The sequence below is a fragment of the Phyllopteryx taeniolatus genome, chromosome 16 (genome assembly GCF_024500385.1).
Source record: "Phyllopteryx taeniolatus isolate TA_2022b chromosome 16, UOR_Ptae_1.2, whole genome shotgun sequence".
NCBI classification, from domain to species: Eukaryota; Metazoa; Chordata; class Actinopteri; order Syngnathiformes; family Syngnathidae; genus Phyllopteryx; species Phyllopteryx taeniolatus.
In genome coordinates, this window is record NC_084517.1 from 21920368 (window position 1) to 21944576 (window position 24209).

General features: G+C 47.4%; 2 protein-coding genes across 2 annotated transcripts; one reads left to right on the top strand and one right to left on the bottom strand.

The window, feature by feature from the left end:
- Positions 1-1055: 1055 nt before the first annotated feature.
- On the bottom strand, positions 1056-5711 carry proza (protein Z, vitamin K-dependent plasma glycoprotein a). Its single transcript, XM_061749738.1, has 9 exons — positions 5552-5711; positions 4842-4964; positions 4624-4766; positions 4532-4556; positions 4217-4330; positions 3276-3410; positions 3087-3202; positions 2545-2662; positions 1056-1854 (listed from the first exon to the last, which is right to left on the bottom strand). Exons 2-9 carry the CDS (start codon positions 4921-4923, stop codon positions 1316-1318), a joined length of 1272 nt encoding a protein of 423 aa, XP_061605722.1. The 5' UTR covers positions 4924-4964; positions 5552-5711; the 3' UTR covers positions 1056-1315.
- Positions 5712-7777: 2066 nt separating this feature from the next.
- gpr139 (G protein-coupled receptor 139) lies at positions 7778-19710 on the top strand. Its single transcript, XM_061749211.1, has 2 exons — positions 7778-8554; positions 18731-19710. The coding sequence occupies exons 1-2, from the start codon at positions 8407-8409 to the stop codon at positions 19708-19710; spliced, it is 1128 nt and encodes a 375-aa protein (XP_061605195.1). The 5' UTR covers positions 7778-8406.
- Positions 19711-24209: the final 4499 nt, after the last annotated feature.

A 24209-nucleotide genomic window follows, 5' to 3' on the forward strand; every position in this document is an offset into this window, starting at 1 on the left:
GGAAATATTAAGTATGAGTCTGCTCATCGGTTATGATTCGTCATCGCTCATCGGCCGCTACAGTTTCAGAGGCATTTTATTAAAATAGATATTCACACATTTGCAGTGGTAGTGATCCGTTTTGATTAACATTATTCATTCAGTCATTGGCTACTGAGCAATTTGACTCATGTGTAACAGACCCAAAAATTTTAATTGAACTGTGATTTAAAAAATGAAATGTAAACGAATATGAAAATGCACAAATATAACTAACTGCTACATACTGAGGTGAGACATCTAATATTTCAACATTGAAAGAAAAACTGGAGATCATGCAATGGTTTTAAAGTTGTGAAAAAAAATCATGATTATTTTAAATATTTAACAAATATTAGAATTTCCAGAAATTTGCAGGAAATTCTAAGTGCAACAGACTGAAAGGTGTTTCTAATATTGATTCATTTTCAACTTCTGTACCGCTTATCCTCACTAGTATTAAAAAAAGTGGCGTTATATGTCGTTAATTTCACTTATATAAAAAATTATTAATTAAACGATTATTTAAAATATTTTTTAAAAACAAAACTAAATACAATATCTAATTTACAGGGTTTTTTGACTGCAACATATGCTGTTTTTAGTGTTTCAATATTTAAAAAAGACTGTTGTAGTCATTTAGTTTATTTCAATTATAAAAAATTAAATAAATATAACGAACTATCTTAAATTTAAAAAATTTAATATTGAAATTTACTGGAAATTCTAACTGCAACATACTAAGGTATTAGTAATATTTCAATATTTGAAAAAAAGATGTGTTTCAGTTCTAAAAATGAAACATAATTTAAGTCTAATAATATAATAAATTATGTAAAAACATTTTTAAACATTTCTAGAAATTAACTGGAAAGTTAAACGCAACATACAGAGGTGTTTCTAATATTTCAACACGTAATGAAATAAAGACAATGTGCACTTAAAAAAATATATATATTAAAACTTTCTAAAAATGTATATGAATTCTAATTGCAAGACGCGCAGAGCTGTTTTGAATGTTTCCACAAAAAATAGACTGCGAGATGACGTGTAGTTTATTTCAGTTATGAGATTACATGACATGCATGTGAACAAGTAAGAAGTCAGTCGTTCTCTTCTAAAGTGGTTACAAGTTACAAGTCAGTGCATTCTTTTTACGATATTGGGGCGCCGCCTTGTGGATAAACGATGAAGTGTACAACATCGGGATAATACATTGGGGTTGCTGAGAATGCGTTAAATGGACAACACAGGTGCCGTCAAGATGGCTTCACCTTGCATGTTGCAATGTATTCCACTAGAGGGAGCTCATGAGCGACTGCAGCCAGCCAAGATGGCGCGAGACTTTCTGAAAGATGAACCCTTTGCTGCAATTGGCCCCCGGCGGCTGGCTGACCACGCCGGTGAGGAAGAACGCCTCCCCGTACAAGGTGAGCAGCGGGCTCCCGCCGCCGAAGCCGCAGTCGGCGTTGGCGCGGGCGGCCGTGCAGCCCATTTTGTTGTCCACCAAACCGCCGTGCGTCTCCAGGCACCGGGGCAGGCCTTCGTACGCCAGCCCGTTGAGCGTGAGCGCGCCCTGGAAAGAAGACTCCGGCGGCCGGGGGTCTTTCCAGCCCGTCGCCGCGGCGGGGAGATCGCCGCTCATCAGCACGCTGTCGGCGAAGTCTCTCTCGGGGAGGCAGGCGGCCGTCGCCTCCTTCCCGAAGACGATGCGGCCGCGCAGCTCCACCACGGCCAGGTCGTTCTCGGGGCGGCCCGCCGCGTAGCGGGGGTGCGGGTGCGTTACCTTCACGTTCAGCGTCTGCTCGCCGTCCTCGCTGGTCATCTTACGCTTGCCTGGAGGGAGACGCCCGCAACAGGTGAACATCCCTCAACTGTCTTTCTCAAAGTGGAGTACCACTCACTCGTGGAATGCGTTTATTTTTTTTGGGGTGGTACGCGAAAGTATGACTTTATTTATCACAAGAGAATTATGACATTCCATCACTTTCATGTCAACAAAAAACATTATTTCATGAAGCGTATAAGGGCGTTTTCCCCCCAAATTATGATTTTTCTTGGAAAAATATCTATTTTTCTCACGATTGTTTTTCTTGAAAAAACTCCCAACTTTAATCCTGTACGTTTTTTTCCAATTCAAAATGTCCGCTTACCCTAAAAAACTTTTTTTTTAAATTTTGTTTAGTTTTTCCGTACATTGTACGTACAATATATACTGTTTAACTGAATCAGCTTTTTTTTTTTATTTCTATATTGAATCGCATTGTTAATGTTCAAACAGTGCATAATGTTACAGTGGCTTTCAAAAATATGAATTACGTACTTTTAGGAACAAAACCGCCACCTTGTTTTAGAAGACCACAAAGGCCTACCACACTACTGTCTTTTAACATCGGTCAGGATGGCGGTTGGACCGTGAAGAATTTCTTTCTTTGTGTCAAAAGTGTGACACGCACTGTTGGAAGCACCCGGCAACCGTTTTGATCGGCGCAACGCGTCTTTGACGCGCGTGCGTGTCCTCCTCACCCACGGCCACTTGGAAGGCGTCGTACTTGCTGGCACACTGCGCCGAGGTCAGCACCAGGTTCTCCTTGAGGATGACTCCGCTGCAGAAACCTCCCGACTCGGAGCTCTTGAGGAGCGCCTGCCGGCCCGCACGGACACACGCGCACGCACACACACACACACACACACACACACACACACACACACACGACAGCAGCGCCGCCGCCACGGTAAGCGCTCAATTCACTTGGCTTACTCCAGACGTCATGAAATGAAATGGATGCGTACCAAATAAATTCATCTACTGCTTTTGCTCAAATTCACTTCATAACTTAGGTCAAAGTAAAAGAATGTTCAAATAATGTGCTTTCTTACTTTTTCATGTATTTCATTTGCCCTCAATGTACCCTCTATCTCGAAACCTTTGAGCTCACCCATTTATGCATATAAAATCTACTCATTAGCATTTTGCCATTTTCGTTTGTGTTTGTTTTTTGTTTTGTTTTTTTCCGGGTTGTGAAGCCGGCATCCTCGAGCTTCCGCTGGGTTTGTGTGCATTGTACCTGCCAGGGACATTCTCCCGAGGCGCAGGCGAGCCCTTGAAAGTCGCTGCGGACGTTGGCCGACCGTCTGTCCTCCCAGCGACTCAGACTGTTCACCTTCCCGCAAGGATAGCGGACTGAGGAGGAGGACGAGAAAGCGTGTGCGATTGCGCAATTGACTAAGGGCGGAGGTCAAGCCGTTGACATTACCCGCGGGCTCGCACTTGTTCTTGTCCGTCGGATGGAGCTTCCAGCCTCTTGCGCAGGAGCACTCGTAGGAGGTGTAGCCCGGTTTGCAGAACTGGGAGCAGCCCTTGCCCTTCTCCACGACGCACAGAGTTTGGTCTGCAGGATCGAGTAAAGACACGGCATCGAGTCGGGCTGCGGGATTCATCGGCTTTATCTGGCAGGACCATTCATTTTCTTAGAGAGGCGCTAGATTACAAAAACAGATGACGTGTTGCCAACATGGCAATTTCGTCTCTTAGTCTAGCGATTTTTTTCCAATTCATCGAGTTCATTTATCAGGATGATTTGGTTTTGTTTTGAATCATTTATTTTAGAGAGGTGCTAGATTACAAAAGAATACGTGTTGCCAACATGGCGATTCGGTCCCTAAATCTAGCGACTTTTCCAATTAATCGAGTTTGAGATTACAAAAGCAGATTACGTGTCGCCAGCACGACGATTTGGTCCTTATATCTAGCAACCTTTCTGGTTCATTGAGTTCATTTATCAAGATGATTTTGTTTTGTTTTTAATCAACTATTTTAGAGAGGTGCTAGATTACAAACGATTACGTGTTGCCCACATGGCGATTCGGTCCCTATATCGAGCGACTTTTCCAATGAATCGAGTTTATTTGTCAAGATGTTTTTGTTTGTTTGTTTTACAGGGGTGCGAGATTACAGCGCCCCAAATGAGTTTAGGTAGTATAGAAAATGGAAGGATGGGAATTTTGGAACATTTTAAAATGTTAATTTCTTAATGGACAGTTATCCAAGAGGAAGCACTTACTGTACTTTCTTAAAAACTAAAACTGTCATTTACTTTTTTGTATATGCAAAGGGGAAAAAAAGTCGATTTTATTTTAGGGCCATGTTGCCCAGTCCTTCGGACAAAGTGACTTTGAAACGACGAGTAGGCCTGACCGGTTTCGCAGTGGACCCCCGAGAAGCCCGCCTTGCAGACGCAGTCGTAGCCTCCCACGCTGTCGGAGCACAGGGCGCCGTTCTTGCAGGGGTTCTCCACGCACTGGTCTCCGTCTGACCACACGGGAAACGGAGCAGCGTCACACGGAGGCTTGCGGAATTGCGGGAATTTCCAAAGTTGGGAAAACCAGGAACGTACAAATGTGAAGGTTGGCTGAAAATGTCTACACTTAAGCCTGAATATGACACCTTTCGATCTTAGGTTTCCTGGAAACGCCGACGGGAGGTGACGCGAAAAGCAAGCGCAGCACTTACCGATGTAGACGGACCAGAAGATGTCCTGCAAGAGAAGGTGAAGGCGGTCAGCGAGCGCTTGAAGGAGCTGGCGGCGAGCGTGCCGACCTCACCGTGCGGTACGAGTCCTGGAAGTGCTTCCGGGCCTCCTCGTACGTGCACACCCTCTCCATGCAGGCCTGCTCCAGCGTGGGCGGCGGCGAGCTCCGCTTCGGGCGGGACATCAGCGAGCTCGCCTGCCGCTTGTCCAAGAACACTGCGTGAGGACGAGGAGAAGGAGGTTACTTGTCTGTGCCACGTGACGGGCTTCTTTCGTTCCCGCCCTCCTCACCGGTTTGCGGGGGGGCGCCCAGGGCGGCCACGGCCCCCGCCAGCAGACACGCGAGAGCGCCCATTGGTGCCGACGTGAGCATGGCGACGCAGAAGATGCGGGGGGATCGGGGCTCGTCCGCTCCTAGACACAAGAAGACAAGAAATGAGACACACCCGACGGGCAAAAAGGAAGCGTGCCGCCGATCAGCAGTTAGGAGACAAAAGAAGTCCGAAAAGAGGTTGCAATTATTGCACATCGTCCAACAGGACTGAAATTGAAACTGCATCAATTCAGTCGCGGTTGATGGCAGTTCTTTAAAAGGAGGCAAATTAAGCTTGGCGGTGAAATTTCAGGATCAATAAATTTTGTCCTAGTTTATCACTATTTCATGATTTATTATCATTTTAGCAAAACACACAACACATCACATATTATTATTATATATATTTTTTTTTAAATGTCATGATGATAAAAGACATAAATGTAGTTTATTCTGGGTGCATTTTGATGACAGCTGGCTCGTTTGTTTACTTGCACTCTAGCTTCGCTTGTATGCACATCAGACCCAAAATCACGAGCAAATAACGTGTGTCATAATATTGCTGCCTTTAGCCTTTAGCATTAGCCCGCACGAACAAAGATGGAGGCCACCAATCGTAAACAAACGAGGGAGGAAAACTCGTCAATGGCTTCATGGGACATTCGGGCGAATTCTTCTCACTACTCACCTCCACCGAACAGAAGGTTCGGAAACACAAACACAAACGCAACGAGACGAGACGGGAACCTGCGGGCCTGTTGATGACGCCCAATAATAAATATTCATACGACGGATGCGTGACGGAGCCTCGTTGTTTCTTCAGGCCATGGATTTTGGGCGCTGTCATGTCGGGAGATGTCCGGCAGAGGGCGCTGCAGGACAAACATCAAAACTGGAAGGCAGCGCTCACTCGACGACTCCTGTCGATATTATTTTCAATAAAAAATAAATACTTAAAAATATATGTAATATTAATATTATTTTCAAATGGAAATAAACACCTATATTTAGCTAATATTCCATTTTATTTTGTAATATTTTATGGTATTTAATTTTTTATTCTGTCAATAAAAATAAAAATTGCTCATTTAAAACAACACTAGTTTTATTCTGTTGTTGAATTTGATTTATTTGCTGTTATTTTTAATACAAATTGAAACTAAATGAATCATTTTAATAAATACATCTCATATTACTTTCAACATTTTCAACTAAGATGCAATGGCAAATAATTTATTTTACAGTTACCTTTTTGTCTGCGCGACAAAAATCCGGATGATTTGAGTTATCAGCTTGCATTTGGAGTTGCTGCATATTAGGATGTCAAACATTGCTGTCAGCGACTCTTATGATTAAACACGCACTGACAACAATGGCAGCTCTCGATGGCCTTATCGCCATGGCTATTTGTGTGCTACACCTTACGCTGTTTATTGCAGAGATTTTGTTCCGGACCCAACCGTAATATAGAGTGATCTTAGGCATTTTTATTATTTAAAGTACTTTAAACACATTTATATTTAATAAAACACATTCAAAAAAAAAATATTCCTTAGTAGCTCTCCTCACTCTCTCGCTGTCATGAAACGTGAGAATAATGGATAACATCTCTTTGAGAAAACGAAAAGAAGACTCAGTCGCATAGTCCTCCAAATAAGAGGCACAGCGTGCTTGCTTCAAGCTATTTAATTGTCACGCCCGGTTGAAGTTTACTGTAAAGCTGACACGTAAAAACAAAAGAGAATTTAGCATCGTATGTTCCAACACTTAAAGGTTCAACCCAATTATTTTGTCTAATCAAAGTCAGCTAGCCTAGTGCTAGCATACTGCATCATGTGAGACGCCATAGAAAATTAGCATAGATTTGACACTACTGCTACTTCAACACATACGGCGCAGCGACGCATACAAACAGAGCATCCAACAATACTCATGGGAATATATTTTCCCTGTTCTGTGGGAACAATTTTTATCGGCCGTATGCGGAACGTCATGTGACCAAAACCCGGAAAACAGGTTAGCTGACTGACCGTGTACGCTACATGACTACATTTGATGACCTCATTGTTTGAAGCTGAACTGGCTAAAGTTTGGTTTTCTTTATGGCTGGTGTCTTCGGACAAAAGTTAAATACAAATAAAGGCTAAACATCGAACGCACACGATGCGATCACGCCTCCATCGCAGAGCCACAAAATTGTGTGTAATCGCGTTGTTTTGGGGACATGCGCCAGCGAGAATGTCGCATTAAGTCGCGGTGAGCGGGCCGAGGCTCTGTCCCACTTTTGGACATTTCTTCCTTTTTTGGGGGGGGAAATCCATACCAATTAACGCCAGCTGGACATTATTTATTTAAGTCTTAATCGCGGTGCCCCAGTCCCCTGAAGCGAAATTATCGGAGAGGAGGTGTGAGTGCACGTGACGCACTCCTTTCCTCACTCCTCCCTTTACACACTTGCACCCTCTCGCCTTTTTCTTCTTGCCTGGTGCTCGTTTGCAGAAATCATGTGAGATGGGCGTTATTATCGTTTCCGTACGCCAGCGCTTCCACGCTCAGCGCGACCTTCTCTGCTGACCTCAGAGGCAAAATCAAAAGCGCTGACCTACAACTTACATTTTTTCCCCCCCCTTGAAATTGTTTTCTTTTATTCCCAATAGACTTCCTTTCATAGCATTTCTCTTGGCCGCACTGCTACCAGTCTTTCATTTTGTTGTCCAATGCGATTGCAGCCTTTGAGTGTTGCCATGTCAATCTAATCTTCCCATTATTTCAGTATCCATAGATTTTTGGAATGTAAAATGAGTGCCTTGGCGCCGTCAAGATTCCCGCCCTTTTTCCACACCCACGACTGCTCCGATTGCTGGAAATGTTCGACCTGTCCAGCACTCGGAGGGGGGGGGGGGCTTTAAATGATTTGGCATGTTTTTTTTTTTTTTATAAAAGAATATTACATTTAAAAAAAAAATGTTTTTACATTTTTTTGGGATTGTTTTTTCCTTTTTTCAGGGGGAACCAACCTTGGAAACGCTGAGTGATGATTTATCCCTGACTGTTCAATAATTTTGGGGGTTGGTTTAAAAACTTTTCCATGTGACCGGCGACGCTACCGGCCGATGCTAACTTCCACTCCATCTTTCTCCACGTTCACTCGTCACGTGTCTTCCCTTCTCACACATTCCCTCGTTCCTCCTCTCTCTCTCTCTCTCTCTCTCTCTCCTCGCTCTCCCAACAATACTCTCCTCCGTCGCACACTCACGCAGCATCCTCCCCTCCCCTCCCCTCGCACTCGCACTCATCTCTCCTCCTTCCTCCTCCCTCATCCGCCGGCACATCTCACCTTTCGCATCCCACCACGTCCCGCCTCCGTCTCGTCTCACCTCCATCGGCTCCTTTCCCCGCTTACCTCCCGACACGCGTCCGCGCGCGCGCGCCCGCCAGCGACCGACCGACCGACCGGCGGACGGCGAGCGGAGGTCGCCGAGCAGTTTGCCGGCGCCGTCCGGCTTCTCGACACCGAGCGCGGCTGAGGAAGAGGACGCGGCCATGGAGCACAGCCACATCTTCCCCGTCGCCACCCCCAACGGGAGCAGCTGGCGCGTCGGGCAGCATCCCTGGGCAGCGGCCCCGGGGTGCCCCCTCGGGCCGCTGCCCGTCGTCTACTACAGCGTCTTGCTGTGTCTGGGCCTGCCGGGTGAGAAACGTGCGCACGAGTCTTATGTGCGGCTTGCACGTGGCTTCCAAAGTTGATTTTGATGTGTGTGTGTGTGTGTGTGTGTGTGTGTGAGTGAGCGTGCGCGCGCGCGCGTGTCAGACTGACCTTGTGGCAATCACATGCGCATGCGTCTGAATACTTTGACGCTCTGTCGTTACGGTCAGCATTCGCATGAAAGAAGAAAGATTTCAATAAACGTGACCGTGATGTCAAGTTCAAGCTTGCAGGAAGCCCCCCCCCCCCCCCCAAAAAAAAATCGCCCCATCACCTCCAAGAGCAGAATATTTTCACATGGCGTGAAATATTTTCACTCAGCTCAGCTTTGACCTCTGCGACAAGTCAGCGTTCGCAGCCGATGAATTCACGCCGATCAGTTCGTTCGCAGGCGTATTTGACTCGGCGAGTCGCTTGCATGGCGCGATCTGCGAAAGGTTACCCGAAGCGAAGTGTTGCGTCCGTGTGGAGGTCAGATGAAAGAGGAAGACGGCGCAGCCAGTTCGTCATAAAAATCACAAAAGCTTTTTGTTCTCACCGGCTCGGCCGACGAGCGTAAGTTTATCGCGTCGTTCTTTTGTTTTTGCTACAATTTGGCGCAGATTTCCCACATTTTCAGGACGCCGTCGTCGTTCATTTCACGGTGACATTCGGTCGGTGGTTCCGGCCTTCCCGTGTGGAGTTCGCCAGTTCTCCTGGCGCTTGCGTGGCTTTTCTCCGGGTACTCCGGTTTCCTCCCGCATTCCAAGGTTCATTCAAGACTCCAAATTGTCCATAGGTGTGAACGCGCGTGTCTAAATGTGCCCTGCGATCGGCTGGCAACCAGTCCGGGGTGCGTACCCGCCTCTCGCCCAAAGTCACCTGGGACGGGCGAGCCGCGTGTCGAAAACGGACGGACGGAAGAGGTGTACAATCGGGCGCGGTTCCAAATCGGGATCGTCGGGCCCGCCGAGTACCGACAGCCGTTCCAGTTCATCCCGAGAGCGATGTTTCGTTTATGTCTGACCTCTTCCTGTCAGCCATTTTGGAAATGACATCATTGTCGGATGTTGGTCAATGGTCAGAAGCAGAGACCTGTGATTGAATTTCAGGGTTCAGTGGAATATTGGAGTCGGCAGGACTGCCTCACACTCAGACGTTCCAGGTCGGAATCTCCGCAATTACACCGAAGCCAGTTTCTTTCTGTCCATTCTCGATGAATGGCATTTCAATTACGACTTAAACTTCAAAGTCGTCTCTTTCGGTCCGGAAGTCGGACGTTTCCGGATTCAAGCCGCAGCGCGACATTAACGAGGCAATTTTGTCTGCCCGTGCCGAACAGGAGTTCTTTTGTGCACAAGTTAAAGCCCCCTTTTCACATCTCCATCGTTATTCCTCCCAAGATGCCGCAGGAACAATCGCCTCTGTCGCCAGCGTTTTATTCCATCGCGCCAAACGCGACGGCGGCCGGCTGTTTGTTTAATCAGCGTAACCCGAGAGAGTAATGGCATCCCGCAACAGTTGTCTGAATTAATGGCCGGCTTGAGTGCGGCGGGCTGATACTTGGCGGCAGCCGGTGCAACTCATTCAATCATTATGACGCCGCTCGTCGCTCTCCGGCCGGGCGCATAAATGTTTCATGAGCGTTCCGCGCGCCGACGATCGATCGCGGCTGTTAGCTTCGCGGGGACCCCGCGTTTCACGTTTCTCGTTGCGTCAACTGACAAGGCTTTCTGGTTACGACGCAATCTGGAGATGAGCTCTCACATGTGCTCTCCCAATTGCAGAGGGTTGTGCATTCAAGGGGGATAATCGAATGCTGGGTGTCGCATCTGACCTTTTTAGGGAGGTCACGTCGATCGCGCCGACGTAAGGGCGGCTGAGGGTGACGGGAAATGGGATTACGTGGCGTCAAGTAGCGGGAAATGATTATTGCGTGACAAGCGAGCGCGAACGCGCCAAAAGAGATCAAGGACAGCCAGACTGGAATTTTGCCATCGGAAAAGAGAAGAGCGATTAATAAGCGACGAAGCAGTCAAGTTGCACCTCTGCGCCAAAAGACGAGAGGAAGAGCAACCTGCAGACGGCAGCTGAGACCAATTGTCACCTTTTTAATCAATGACGTTACCGCGCTTCTTCTTCTTCTTCTTGCCTGTACTCGCTCGCCACAGCAAACAGCGCCGCCGCCGTGCAGCATCGCGTACTCCTCGCAAAGCTGCAGCTGCTATCGCAACTTGTGTCTTTACAAAAAGCCGCCCGAGGGGGATTGGATGAAGATTGTCGCGAGCGGAATGGAGCCCATCCCAGCTATCTTCACACCCCGAACTGGTCGTCAGCCAATTGCAGGGCACATAACAAGAGTTACATTTCATGCAAATTTCCATGACGTTGTTGAAAAATGTTGTGGCTTGGATTTAAAAAATATCACGTAAAAAACAGCAGTCCTGGAACTCTTCTGACACAGTCGGAACATGATATATTTATATAGTTATACGAAACTTTACGATACTTTGATAATGACACAATTCAAATGTATTGCACGGAAAAGAAAAAAGAAAAATTGTACCGAAATAAATGTTTAAAACGAGCAATTTCTACAAATTAAACGCAAATGTTTTGAACTTTAAAGGGAAATACAACTGAACTGTAGTTGGCAAGGATTCTGTCACGTTGTAGGAAAAAGGTTGTTCCTTGGCCTCGTTGTTTTCTACCCGTAACCTCCGTCAGTCGCCATCTTTTTTTTTTTTTGTGTTCATGTCGGTGACTTGCTCAAGTGTCCAGCCGCCAATTTCCAGCTTGTCCGCCCACATCAGGGGGGGTGAAAGGTCAGGGACGTGGAGCGCTTAACACTCCCCCCCCCCCCGATCCTTACTTGGAAGTCCGGGCCGCTTAATGAAGTGATCGCCCTCATTGATTTTCTGTTTAGGTTATTGATCTGCCAATCGTCAGCGGCGTGAGGGCGCGCGCGCGTGTGTTTGTGGGGGACGAGGGAGCGGCCGCTAATGGGAAGGGAATGAAAAGGAGGCCAAGGTGTTGTCATTGTTGCGGTTGTTGTTGTTGTTGTTGTTGCTGCTGCTGCTGGAGCGAGAAAATCAATATCGATTGAAATCGACGAAAGCCAGAGCGAGCGGTGTCCGGTGTGCAATCGGGACACGTCGCGCGCTAGATAAGCCGCGCAGCGCACACACGAGGGCAAAGGAGGTGTGTGGGGAGTGTTTGAAGGCCGAAATCTGCGGCGCTGTTGATGCTCGCGTTGTTTGAACAGCTGACAGCAAAAGGCAGCGGCGGCAAACTGTCGCCGGTTCCGGGGCGAGCCTCATTGGCTCCTTTGGCTTTCTTTTCAAACAAAAACTCTAGCATGCAGCGCAGCATCAGGGAGCGAAACGTGAATACTTCAATATGGATTGTGATGTACGTGGCAGAGTTGCGTCGCGTCGCTTTCTATCTTTGCGACGGGAGAGTGGCGGCCACGAACAAGGGGATTAAGTCGGGTGAGTCTCTGTCGCAAACGCTAGCGATCGCGTTGTGCGAGCGCTAAAGGGGACGCGAACATCGCCGAACATCAATATTTCAACCGGGCAAATCGGCCGACTTCCGTTTTACCTTTGCGCTCGTCTTTCTATTTTTGACACACTCGCACACAGATCGTCTCACACTCATTTTGAAAACATCTCGCTCACACCATTTTTGCACGCAGTTCATCATATTTTCTCACTCGCTCATTCGTACATTTGCCGTAGATACATTCACTCCCTCACAGTGCGCACAATTTACACTCACGAGTCACCCAGTCACTCACAAACACCATAAAAGGATACACTCACTCATTCACCCACTCACAAAAAAGTTTCATTCATTGAAATTCACTCATTCAGCGAATGAGCCGCTTTAGATTTTCTGTCACAGATATTTGTTTCGTATCATGAATCGGGTTTTCCTGGTGCGGATGAATAAATGGAACGTCGGCCTTTTTCCAACCGCCGCTTTTCTTTGTCCCGGTCCGGCGGACCTTCCGGAATCAAATATGCAGAAATAATAAGTGCGTCAGGGCGAATCCCTGTGAGGAAACGTGTCTTCTTGCATCTCTCTTCTTCGTTAAGAACGTCACGCTTTCCCTCACAGGAGGGAAACGTCCCCGATCGCACACGAGCTTATGTCATGTTGTCGTTTTTTTTTTTTCTTTCGTTAAGATGAAAGCTTTGCAGCTGTGATGTGCGCCTGCTTTTTTTGTTCGGGGCCAACGCGGGAAGAGTGTGGCCCTGCTTCCCGTCCGCTCTGACACTTAAAGGAGACAAAAGGTGCTGAGGAAAAAAAGGGCTTGTCATCATTACAAAGTGCATGCGACCTTTAAAGCCCCCTTTGATATTCAGCCCTTCTCTGTGTGTGTGTGCGTGTGTGTGTTGCCGCCGCATTGTCATTGTCATCCGTATCTCTTTGCATCTTTCCACCCCCTCCTCTCTTTTTAACACACCCCAGCCCCTTTTCATGTCTACTTCCTCCTGCACTCTTATCAGTCTTCAGTTGGCAATTGTTGAAGGGGGCAGCGGGGGTGTCTATCTCCCGGGTAGCATCGGCGATGTTCAGGCCCCCGGGGAAAGCTCGATGACTGCGGCGTCGCCTCGCTGCACGGACGATTCTCGAACAATCGTTTTGGATGGGTTTTTACAATTCACGGGCAAGTCCGAAGCGAGAGTTTGCGCGCCTTCGGTAGAAAGTAGAGGTGGGCCCGAGTCGTTGCTTTGCGAGTCAGCGGTCGGTCAGTCTCGAGTCCCGAGTCCTAGACTTTGACTTTCAAAGCCGTGGACTTGCCTGTCTCGACTTGGGACTTGAGTCGGGACTCGAGACTGACTTGTGACTTGCAACGCAATGACTTGGTCCCAGCTGTGCTGGAAAGAAAGACAATATATAACGCTGGCTAAGCTAGCTGACTTAGATTTTTGATTTTCACCGATTACGGGTGTGTTTGGAACGTATCGGTTGGGAGTCACTGTGCCGTGCGTCTGGCACGTTTTGCCTCGCCGACAGGTCGCCGAGGGTTAACGGCGCGCCGTGTTTGTTTTTTCGACACCAGCGGTGCGAACTCGGCGCTTTACTGCTGAGGATGAGTCAGCCGGGTTCCGCGGCCCGGGGACTCGTGCTGCGCCGTCGCCTTTCCTCGCTAAACAACGGCAGCGGCGCCTCGGCGGGAGGGTGGGGGGGGGCAACAAAAAGCACTCGCAGGTAAATAGACACAAAGGGGTGACCTATGCAAACGCACGCTCACACACGTGTGCGCAAAAGCACACAAATAAACACACACGGCATCCTATTATCTGTCCCACCGGCCGTTCTGATGGCCTCTCAGCTGGAGACAACCCTCTTATTACCTGCGGCTACAGATGGGGACATTTTGGAGTTCTGTGTGTGTGCGCGCGTGTGTCCGAGTGCGCGCGCGCACACGCCAGCCGCCTCTTCTCCCCCAAGGTCGAACGCAATACTTGTCTATGTGCTCCTGATTTGTTCACATTCGCAATCAACCCTCGTGGATAATCATGGAAATTCAATTCATCAGTTTCAGTGCCGTCTGACTCGACTCGCGCACTCACAAGAACTCATCCCAGGCTGCTAGGCTATAGCTATCTGGAGTGGTGTGCAAATATAAGTATGGCAAATATGCAATGAGATAAGCACCTAATTCTCATTTCATACTTGTGATAATATACAGCGGCAAGCATACAATTGGATGAATGCATAATTCTCGTTGGATATTTCCCTGCTACTCGATATAGTTGTACCACTATAACGGTAAAATTCCCACATAGGCAGCAGATGGGTGTAAAATTTGAATGTCTTATTAATAATATTCATGAAACGATATGACTAAACCCAGTGACCTCACGTTATCTTCTTGTAAATATAAATTTAGCCTCGTTCCTATGTTTCCCTCGCACATGCTTCAACTGCATGTTCAGCCGTGCCTGGATGCCCCCCCTCGAGACGAGCCCGTTGTTTGGCACCTCGCGCCTGCGGAATGGCGAGCGCTTTCATCTGCGCCCGGGCCGCCTCCCCCGTGACCGCACGGGCGACATCGTTCATTGAAATGAATCGGGAAGCCGCGTGCCAGCGAGCCACGGCGAAATGGAAATGTCAGACTGGCCGTGAATCTCTTTTGTCCGAGGCAGGGGAGCCCGGGCGGAGTAATACCTGAAGCCCGGCGGCCGTCAACAATTCCCCGCAGCTCTCGGTCTCCGACTGGCAGTTTGGCGGCCAGAGTGCGATAATTGGCAGGCGGATTAGAGAAAGCGAGCTCTCGGATTAAAGGTCAGCGCTATTGTGCAGGATTTTTAATAGAGCTCATCTGAAAACGGTCGAGTCTGAGCTGCCAACTGGGACGCATCCAATTAAGATCATTCTTCTTGGAGAAACCGAAGCGTACGAAAAGACAGTCGATGCCTACTATCAGCTAAACTACAAATTGGGACATTAATGAGAGTTATTTCAGAAATTCCAGTTGGCTTAGCAAAGCTCAAAAGGCAAAGAAAGCACCTGGCAAAGCATTTGAACTGCCCGCGGACCTGCAATGCTAATGCTAAATATAATGCTATCACATTAGCAGTGCAGGTCGTTACTGTTCCCCTTAAGTCTTGTCGGTAGCGTACGTTTCAAGCTATTTTCCACTGTTCAAACTAATCCAGTTAAGTCCTGTAAGTGTCAGTGGCGCAAGTGTCAAGCTGTTGTTGACCATTTTGAGAATTACATTTAACTGAGGGACGCTCGTGTTAAAAAAAAAAAAAAACACAACATCCCTATTGCACGATGCCTTCAGGTTGCGGCTGGTCTCCTTAAATCGAATCCAAATGTAAGTTTCGCTCGCATGACTTCCGAGCTGATGTCGAGCGTCAAAACTAATCAAGACGACGAGGAAGTTTGCTTTTTTCGTCGTCGTCCTCTGTCTCGACCGGTTCGAAGGCCAATCGAACGGTGGAGCTCTTTGAATTGAAAGCGAATAAGCAGATGGGGAAAAAAAAAACAATGACCTGTTGATGAAGACAAACAATCAATCACGCAATCACTGACCGGTTCACCTGAGAGCAATTTAACGTGTGTGTGTGTGTGTGTGTGTGTTGTCGCGTACGTTTGGCTTCATGTCTGCTGCTGGTTTCCACGTTAAAGGATTGCCGCATGTCTCGTGATCGTCATTTTTGTCCTGTGTGCGTGCGGTTGTGTGTGTCTCCAGTCTGACAAGGACATTGTAACTGGTGCCGCATTGGTCATTTGGAATTAGCTGATCGCGGCTGTGACGTGCGATGTCGTAGACTTGAAGATGGCCGCTTTTAATCCGATCTCGGTTCTAATACCAAACAGAGGGCGGGACCACAGGGATACACACGCGCGCGCGCGCACGCACACACACACACACGCACACACACACACTCAGCGAAGTGCATTTGATGCCGGAATGCAAATCAATGTCAAAATGCATCTTCATCTGTAAAAAGATTGGCGTCGTGCTGCAACAGCACTTTTGAGTACAGGAAGGTTCAAGTTATTTCCGATATTGTGTTTGGATTGTTCATGTCAATTTGCATCATTTCGGAATATGAATTGTGTATTTTTTTTTTTCATATGATGCCTGTAAAATGAGACACAAACACAAACACCCGATGTTTTATTAACAGAGGCATTTGTTCTGCAAGTAGCTTTAGTAAGATTAGCCCGCTCTTATCAAATTTAAATTGCATTTTGTCGCAAAAAATGATGCGCTGTAATTGGTTGGATTATTTAAAGTCCCTGTAAAGTTAAAAAGAAAAACAATGTCTTCGAAATTTGACTCATCACAGAGAAAACAACAATGCCAAATTTGAATGGTTTAAAAAAATCGCATCGTATGTACAGTAAAATGAGGCTTCAAAATCGTGAATTACGAAGCCCGTCTTGCCGCTCTCACACGATGAAACGACGGCCCGCTCCACTGTCAGTTGACATGTTTGCAAAATAAAATCCGCTTAAAGCCTCTGGTGGCTGGAATACATCTCACCGTGTCGTCGTGGGGCTTTTACACACTGTGACAACGGGGCGCTCTAAAGCGGCCACGCCAGCCCGAAGCCCGTACCACGCCCTACTTGTCAAGTTGGACTCCCCGCCTCACTTTTCAGATTTTTCTATGTAATGTGCGCATATTCATGGCGGACAACGAGGCACTCTAAAGCGGCCACACCAGCAGACTATCCTAAGGGAAGCTGTATTTTCGGGGAGTCGGCGTAGCTATGTATAATTCTTATAAAATGGGGAAGGGGCTACTCGTGCTGGACTCCGAAGTGGGTCACGTGGCGCCATTTCAGCCACGCTCCAAAAAATCTGAAAACTGAACTGGTGAAAAACAGTTTCACGCTGGAATTCCACAATTGAGTGCTACATAGTTGTCAGTCTTTGCATGTTACAGCAATTATCGTGTATTAGTTCATTTTGTGAAAATGCATTATGAAAATAATCCATCCATTTTCAACACCGCTTATTCTGGTTGGGGTCACGGAGCGCCGGAGCCTATCAGGCGAGTGGACCACTACTCCATCAGTGACTGGGTCAAATAATAACATGTTATTATCCCATTCAAATGGCTAATACAGCTCAAAATGCACGTCGTGTAGTCAACGTCTCGAGATCAGATGATATTCCGGGATATTAGTGAGGAGCTTCCTTTGGATCATCCACAGCTTTAAAGAAAATGTTAATGTTGCTGCAACACTGTAAAGTGCGGTTTTATGAGATTCCCTATAAATATTAGCGTCCTTTGGGAATCCATTGTACTGAGGGCGTCCTCTTTTGCCGCAGCCTGCACGTGCCAATTATCCAGAGTGAATGAATCCAGACTGTTTCTTCTTGCGATTGTCAAGCAGATGTGAGCACAAACGGGAGGCCAGTTGACATGGGAGGGCTTCAAAAACAAACAAGGTCATCGTTTGCTGCACCGGAGAAAACTGCTCCTCCTGTCTGCTGCACTTTAAGTTATTGCTGTGATAAATCTTTCAGGAGATTTCTCTCTACCTGGCAAAAACAAAAGAGAAGACTGCACAAAGCGATGGGATGTCCTTGTTCTTTGGTGTAGAAGCTCCGTTGGCAGAGGTGGAATGTTGCTTGTGGTGAACTCAGTGGCCTGCTGAGGATGTCTTGCTGCATCTGAATTCATCTCCACTTTCTGTTTTGCTTCTAGTTGACCTCTATTGAAGTATTTTGCCAAAGGCGCAGACTGGTGCTTTCCGCAGGTGCACGTGGAGGGGACGGCTTCATACAAAATCTAGGCAGACACATCGCTCACTCATTGACTTTACTACTGAATTTGCATAGGTTAACATTAGGGGGAGGACAAGATAGTTAGTCACATTCTTAGTTGGCCGGATGTTTTTGGGGCGGTGCTCAAACGGGTTCGTGCCGACGTCACCTGGGAACAGCATGAGTCGTCCCTCCCCCGCTATATTACTAACGAGCACCTTATATGGCTATTTGGTGGAATTGTGAGTTAACTAGTAGTGATAGCTTAGCTTATTTGTAGCACTACATCATGAAGGTAGCCATCAAGCTATGCCTACAACCCAAAAAAAGGCATCTTCCGTGAAGTGTTTGGTGTCATTTGGGCTAGTGTCTCTGTTGCGGTGACGCAGCGAGCCGACGGCCCTACTGCGAAGTGGCCTGCTACTAGCGGCTAGGCTAGTACGTATTAGCCGCTAGTGGGCTCGCGGACCGACATTGGCTCCACCCAAAATTCCACAGCCTTGCTCCACACAACAGACACTTAAGGGGAAGTTAAACATTTAGTACGTTTGCTTGCCCACGAGCTAACAAGATCACGAGCTAAGGAATAAAGGATTTAAAAACACTTTTCTCTGTGGTGTGTCAAATTTATTTAAGACATGTTTTGACCTCTTTGGTGGGTCTTTCGGTGCGCTAGCTTTATACTAACGCACGGGGAGTGCCGAAGCTAACAAATAGCATCTATGTGCCTTTGTGTCGCTTGGGTGTACGTACTGCAGAACCATGTTGCCCCTCTAAAATGTAGCTCCCTACTAACATCCCAAATTCTCTCTTTTCTTCCTTCCTCCCCCTCGCCTCCATCTACCAATCACCTCTTTAACCTTTCCCGTTATTCCCTGTCTTTTCTACTAACCTGGTATCATCATCATCATCATGACAACCCCACCTCTGCAGCCAACATCTTGACGGTGGTCATCCTGTCCCAGCTGGTGCTGCGTCGTCAGAAGTCGTCCTACAATTATCTCTTGGCGCTGGCGGCCGCCGACATCATGGTCCTGCTGCTCATTGTTTTTGTCGACTTCATACTGGAGGACTTCATCCTGGTCACGCCGCTGCCGCCGTCCGTAAACAGCGCCGTGCAGGTGCTGGAGTTCTGCTCCATCCACACGTCCATCTGGATCACCGTGCCCCTCACCGTCGACCGCTACATCGCCGTTTGCCACCCGCTGCGCTACCACACCGTCTCCTACCCGGCGCGCACGCGCAGGGTGATTTTCGCCGTCTACGTCGGGTGTCTGCTGTCGGCCGCACCGTACTACTGGTGGCCAGAGTTGTGGCACAGCTTGCCCGCCGTGGCGAGCGGGGGCGGCGGCGAGAGTAACGGTCGAACCGCGGCCCAACACGTCCTTGTGTGGGCCCACTGCGCCACCATCTACCTCCTCCCCTGCGCCGTCTTCTTCACCCTCAACGCCGTCATCGTGCGCAAGCTGCGCCGCCGCCGCAGCTGCTTCCGTATGCGCGGCTACTCCACCGGCAAGACCACCGCCATCCTGCTCGCCATCACCTCCATTTTCGCAGTTCTGTGGGCGCCTCGCACCCTCATGATACTTTACCACTTCTACTCATCGCCTCCGGCCTCGCCGGGCGCCGGACGCCTGCTGCACATGCTGACGGACCTGGCCAACATGCTGGCCTTGCTCAACACCGGCGTCAACTTCTTCCTCTACTGCTTCATCAGCAAGCGTTTCAGAGCCATGGCGGCCAACGTGCTGCACGCGCTGGTCCACTGCCGGAAGCAGCCGCAGCCCTTCTACGCCAGCCACAATTTCTCCATCACCAGCAGTCCCTGGATCTCACCGGCCAACTCCCATTGCATCAAGATGTTGGTGTACCAGTACGACAAAAACGGGAAGCCTATTTGTATTTCCTCTTGAGGGCTTGGGCTCAGTCGTGGGTGGGGCGGAGGGAGAGTTGGCGGTAGGGGGATCGTCGGGGCTTTGGTCTCCTTGGAGACCATCTTGCCTCCATGGGACTCTTTGAGAAAAGGTCAGCCTGCATAGCGGGAAGAGCGGTGGCACTTAAGCTAGCTTTGAGGCAAAACAAAGCGTTATGACGGAAAAGCATGCTATGGCGACAAAAGTTGTTTCAAATAATGATGCGGAAACCAGCATCTCTTTGCAAAAAATACAATCTCTAGACTCTTGACCTGGTCATTGCCCCAAACCACAGACTGATTGTCCCTTATATACGGTTTATGAGTCGCCATCTGTACCAGCGTAGTCGCAGCCCGGTGGGGGGCATCAGAGGCTTTGGTGCCAGGAGTTCACCAGTCAGCGCTCGCTCTGCGCGACTTTGAACACCTGCTACTTTGCGCGCCAGAATGTTCCCGTAATTCCACCGATCGGGGGGTGCTCAGGCACAGCCCCGAAAGGCGCGTCCAGCCGTTATCCTACAAAAAATGTCAAAGTCTGTCTAGTTTGAATATGCAGAAGAGTCTCAAAGTAAGAACCTTTTCTTTTTGTCTGGTGCTCGCTCTGGAAGTTACAAGCTCGTTGTGACAACTCTGTATCTTCTCAGTACAATATGTATTTACGCTAGACTGTTACTGTAGCTTGACAAAGATGTTCAGTGGTATGGCTATGAGCTAGTTATCGTCGTTTCCAGTATTAGGAGGAGGAAATTTCTGCCATTAGTGGATAGTCCTCTGTGAACTAATAATGGCCCTGGATGATTTACCGTCAGCCATTACCTGGATGAGTATAATGAATGTAATTGAACTTCTCTTTAACCCTTTATCCAACCGAGACTGAGCAGAGGGCAGGACAAGACAAAATCCTTCTTTCCACACTTTGTTACATATTTTGAACAAATATAACTGCTGTGTACTGGAAGGGGGCAGCATGGTGGACTAGTGGCTAGCACATCTGCCGCACAGTTCTGAGGTTTAGGGTTTGAATCTCAGCTCCAGCCTTCCTGTGTGGAGTTTTGCATTTTCTCCCCGTGCTTGCGTGTTTCCTGCATGTTAGCTTCATTGAAGACTAAATTGTCCTTTGGTGTGAATATGAGTGTGAATGGTTATTATGTGCCCTGCGATTGACTGGCGATAAGTCAAGGGTGGAGCCGACCTCTCGCCCAAAGTCAGCGGGTAGGCTCTTGCTCACCCGTGACCCTAACGGTGCGCTCGCGAAACGTGAATTTGTAGCAGGAGTTATCAAAAAGTATGGGTGCCAAAAAACAGCAACGATATTTCATCTTCGATTGTTCTTCTCAGAAACTCCAGGACGTTGTGATCCAGTATATTCTCAACACCGATTGGCTGTTGTGATGCAGCCTCACGCGAATTTGTGGCTCCAGTTGGAAAATTGGGGCGAATCAGAAAAGAAGCGTTTTTGTACTTGTCTTTTTGAGTGCCGACCACAATCTGGTAGAAGTCAACATGCAACCCCGTGAAACGAATTTCTGGGGGTCCTTGGTTCGAGACGACACCGACGCAAAGTTTTCAAGGCTACAAACTGTGCGCAATCAACGAGTTTGCCGGGGCCGCATTAGACCACGTCATCACGTGGCACAACGAATGGCACGCTTGGGTATTGCCGTACTTACCGTTTTCACTTGATTGTTTTATATTTATGACCTAAAACTGTTTTTCATGCAAATATTTACTGTGATTATGATTTTACTCTTGCACAAGCGTAGGTTAGACCACAGCACGTTCCGATGTCGAAATTTGGCTTCCATCGTAAACCGAGGACCCCCTGCACACAAAATACTGTAAATTAAACGACTACTTGGTGCAAAATGACATTTAAACAAATCTGCGCGCCCTTCAAATTTGTTTCTCCCATCCATACATTTCCAAGTAGCGACTTTGGTCTCGCGGGCACAATCCACCCCAAACTCATTCGTCGCACTGACAACAACAACATCTGTCCCGAGTGTCATAAAAGTGAGCGCGTTGCGATTCCAAAAGGGTCCCGCAGACACCTTCAGGCCTTGCATTCGTCCATTCATCAGAGTTGGCGAATTTGTTAATACCCGCCGGGAGGGATTAGACACAAAAAGATCTGAAGCCGATGATTGTTTGATGCGGGCTGATTGCGTTGTGACCTTCACATTCAAACGTCCCACGTACGTTCACATCTTTATTCCAGCTTGGCAATTCATTACGCAAAACAAACAAACAAACAAACAAAACCTTGCTGCAACTGCAAAGTATTTTTTGAACGTATAATAGTGATTGCATGTTACCATGGTGAAACGGCAAGATGCTGTGTATTGTTGGTGTCTGATACAAGTCAACATCATGGCGTATGTTTTATAGATTTTTATGAACGATATTGATGATATCAGAACGGTAATGGAAGTTCTTTCGATGTAGGAAAGGTGCGCACGTCTCTGCCCTGGCTGCTCAGTACAACGTGAAGAAGGGAACAGACACAGTCCGCCAAAGAGTCTTTGACTCGCTAATGCGACATGTCGGCAGAACGACGATTTTCCGTGTCTCGTTAAGGAGCAACAGTTGGGCTCATGTGGTTGGTCCGTCTCTTTCCATCAACAGTAACTGCTCCCCTGTTCCTCTTCAGGTGCGCGTCCGCACAGATGAGCTCAGCCGTTTCAGTCCACGTTTTTGTTGGGCTCAAATTGATTTTCCTCCAAATTACAAAGCGAACCTGCCACCTGCTCCTCCGCTTCCTGCTGTTGTTCCACGCACGCTCTTTGTTTCCACTTCATGTCCGACGCACCTGCGCAGACTTCATTTTCAACTGTTGTCCTTGTTACCGCTTGACCAACAGCCGGTGCGGTAAACAAGAAAACCGGCAGATTCGTATTCAGTTTTCTTATTCGTTGTCATTTTAAAAACATTACTTATGTGGCAAAATGTAGCATTTTCAGTCCAGCGGGTTATTTTAGTGTATTGTGGCAATAATTGCCTTTTTCTTTAGGGTTGTACAGGAGCAAGTCCCTCTTCCTGCACAAAACACGAGCATCACTTTTCCTGCACAGAACTGGTTTGTTGCTCAAATGCATGATACACTACAAGCTGTGTCATTCCTACCCGTAACATGAGCATCACTGTTCATGCGCACAACTTCAGCATTCCTGCGCAGAATACGATCATCAATATTTCTGCGCAAAATATCACAATCACTTTTCCTGCGCCGAACACTAGCATGACTGGTCCTGTGTCAAAACACTTAACAATGTTCCTGCATGGATCATAAGCGTCAGTGTTCCTCCATAGAACATGAGCATCTGTGTTCCTGCGCAGAATACTGGCATTACCGTTTCTGCTCAGAACATTAGCATCATGGTTCCTGTGCACAACATCAGGATCCGTGTTCCTATGCAGACTATGATCATCGACGTTCCTGCGCGCAGCATTAGAATAGTTGTTCCTACACAGAACATGAGCGTCACTGTTCCTGCGCGTGACATGAGCATAGCGATTTTGTACGCATGACATCAACCATGCCGTTCCTACGCAGAGCACGAGCACACGACATGAGCATTGTCGTTCCTGCTTAGAACAGAGTGTCACTGTTCCTGCAGAGGTCATGAGCATTGTCGTTGGAGACTATAACGGAGCGTCACTGTTCCTGCACGGAATACAAGCATCAATGTTCCTAGGCACAACGTGAGCATTGTTGTTCCTGTGCATATCAGAGTAGGCAGATTCGATTGACATGGCAGCACAGAGGCTGAAATCTGATTGGATTAAAAAAACAACAACAACAACATCCACATTTACTGGAAACAGTGCAGCCAAGAAAAAATCAACACAATGAAGACTGTTGGGAATAAATTCATACAATTTCATGGAACAAATATTACGATTTAGGTCAGCGTGAATGCAGTGTTGGGAAGATTACTTTGGAAAATTACAATTACAAGTTACCCTGTTGAAAATAACTTTCAATTACTTTCTCAAAGTCATACAACAAATTACATTAGATTACATTTCTTAATTTTGATTGAATGCATCAACCTTTCCTTGAAAAAAAAAGTGGACTAAAACCGTCTCAAAATCTCAGAAAAACTAATAGATTGCACCACATGGTGGCACTTCGAGGTCCTATTTGGAAAAATACGTCATGTTTGGGACGACGGCAGAATGGCACATGACCAGAGAGAGCCAATCACAACTGTTGGCTTTAGAAGGACGACGTGATATGAAAACAAATCTGAGCTTTTGCGGCTATTTTTCAAAGGTAACTAACATTGTAATCATGGAAATTTCCAAAAGCAATTGTAATTTCATTACATGTCATTATTTACAACGACTGTATATACATTTTGTAATGAAATTACATAATTTCGTGACATGTAATTAGTAACTCCCCAACACTGTTTAAATGTAGGTCAGTGCTTGCTAACAATAATAATCTTTAGGCGCACCACCGCTGCGTAGTTTCTGTCTTAAATTGTTTTTCTT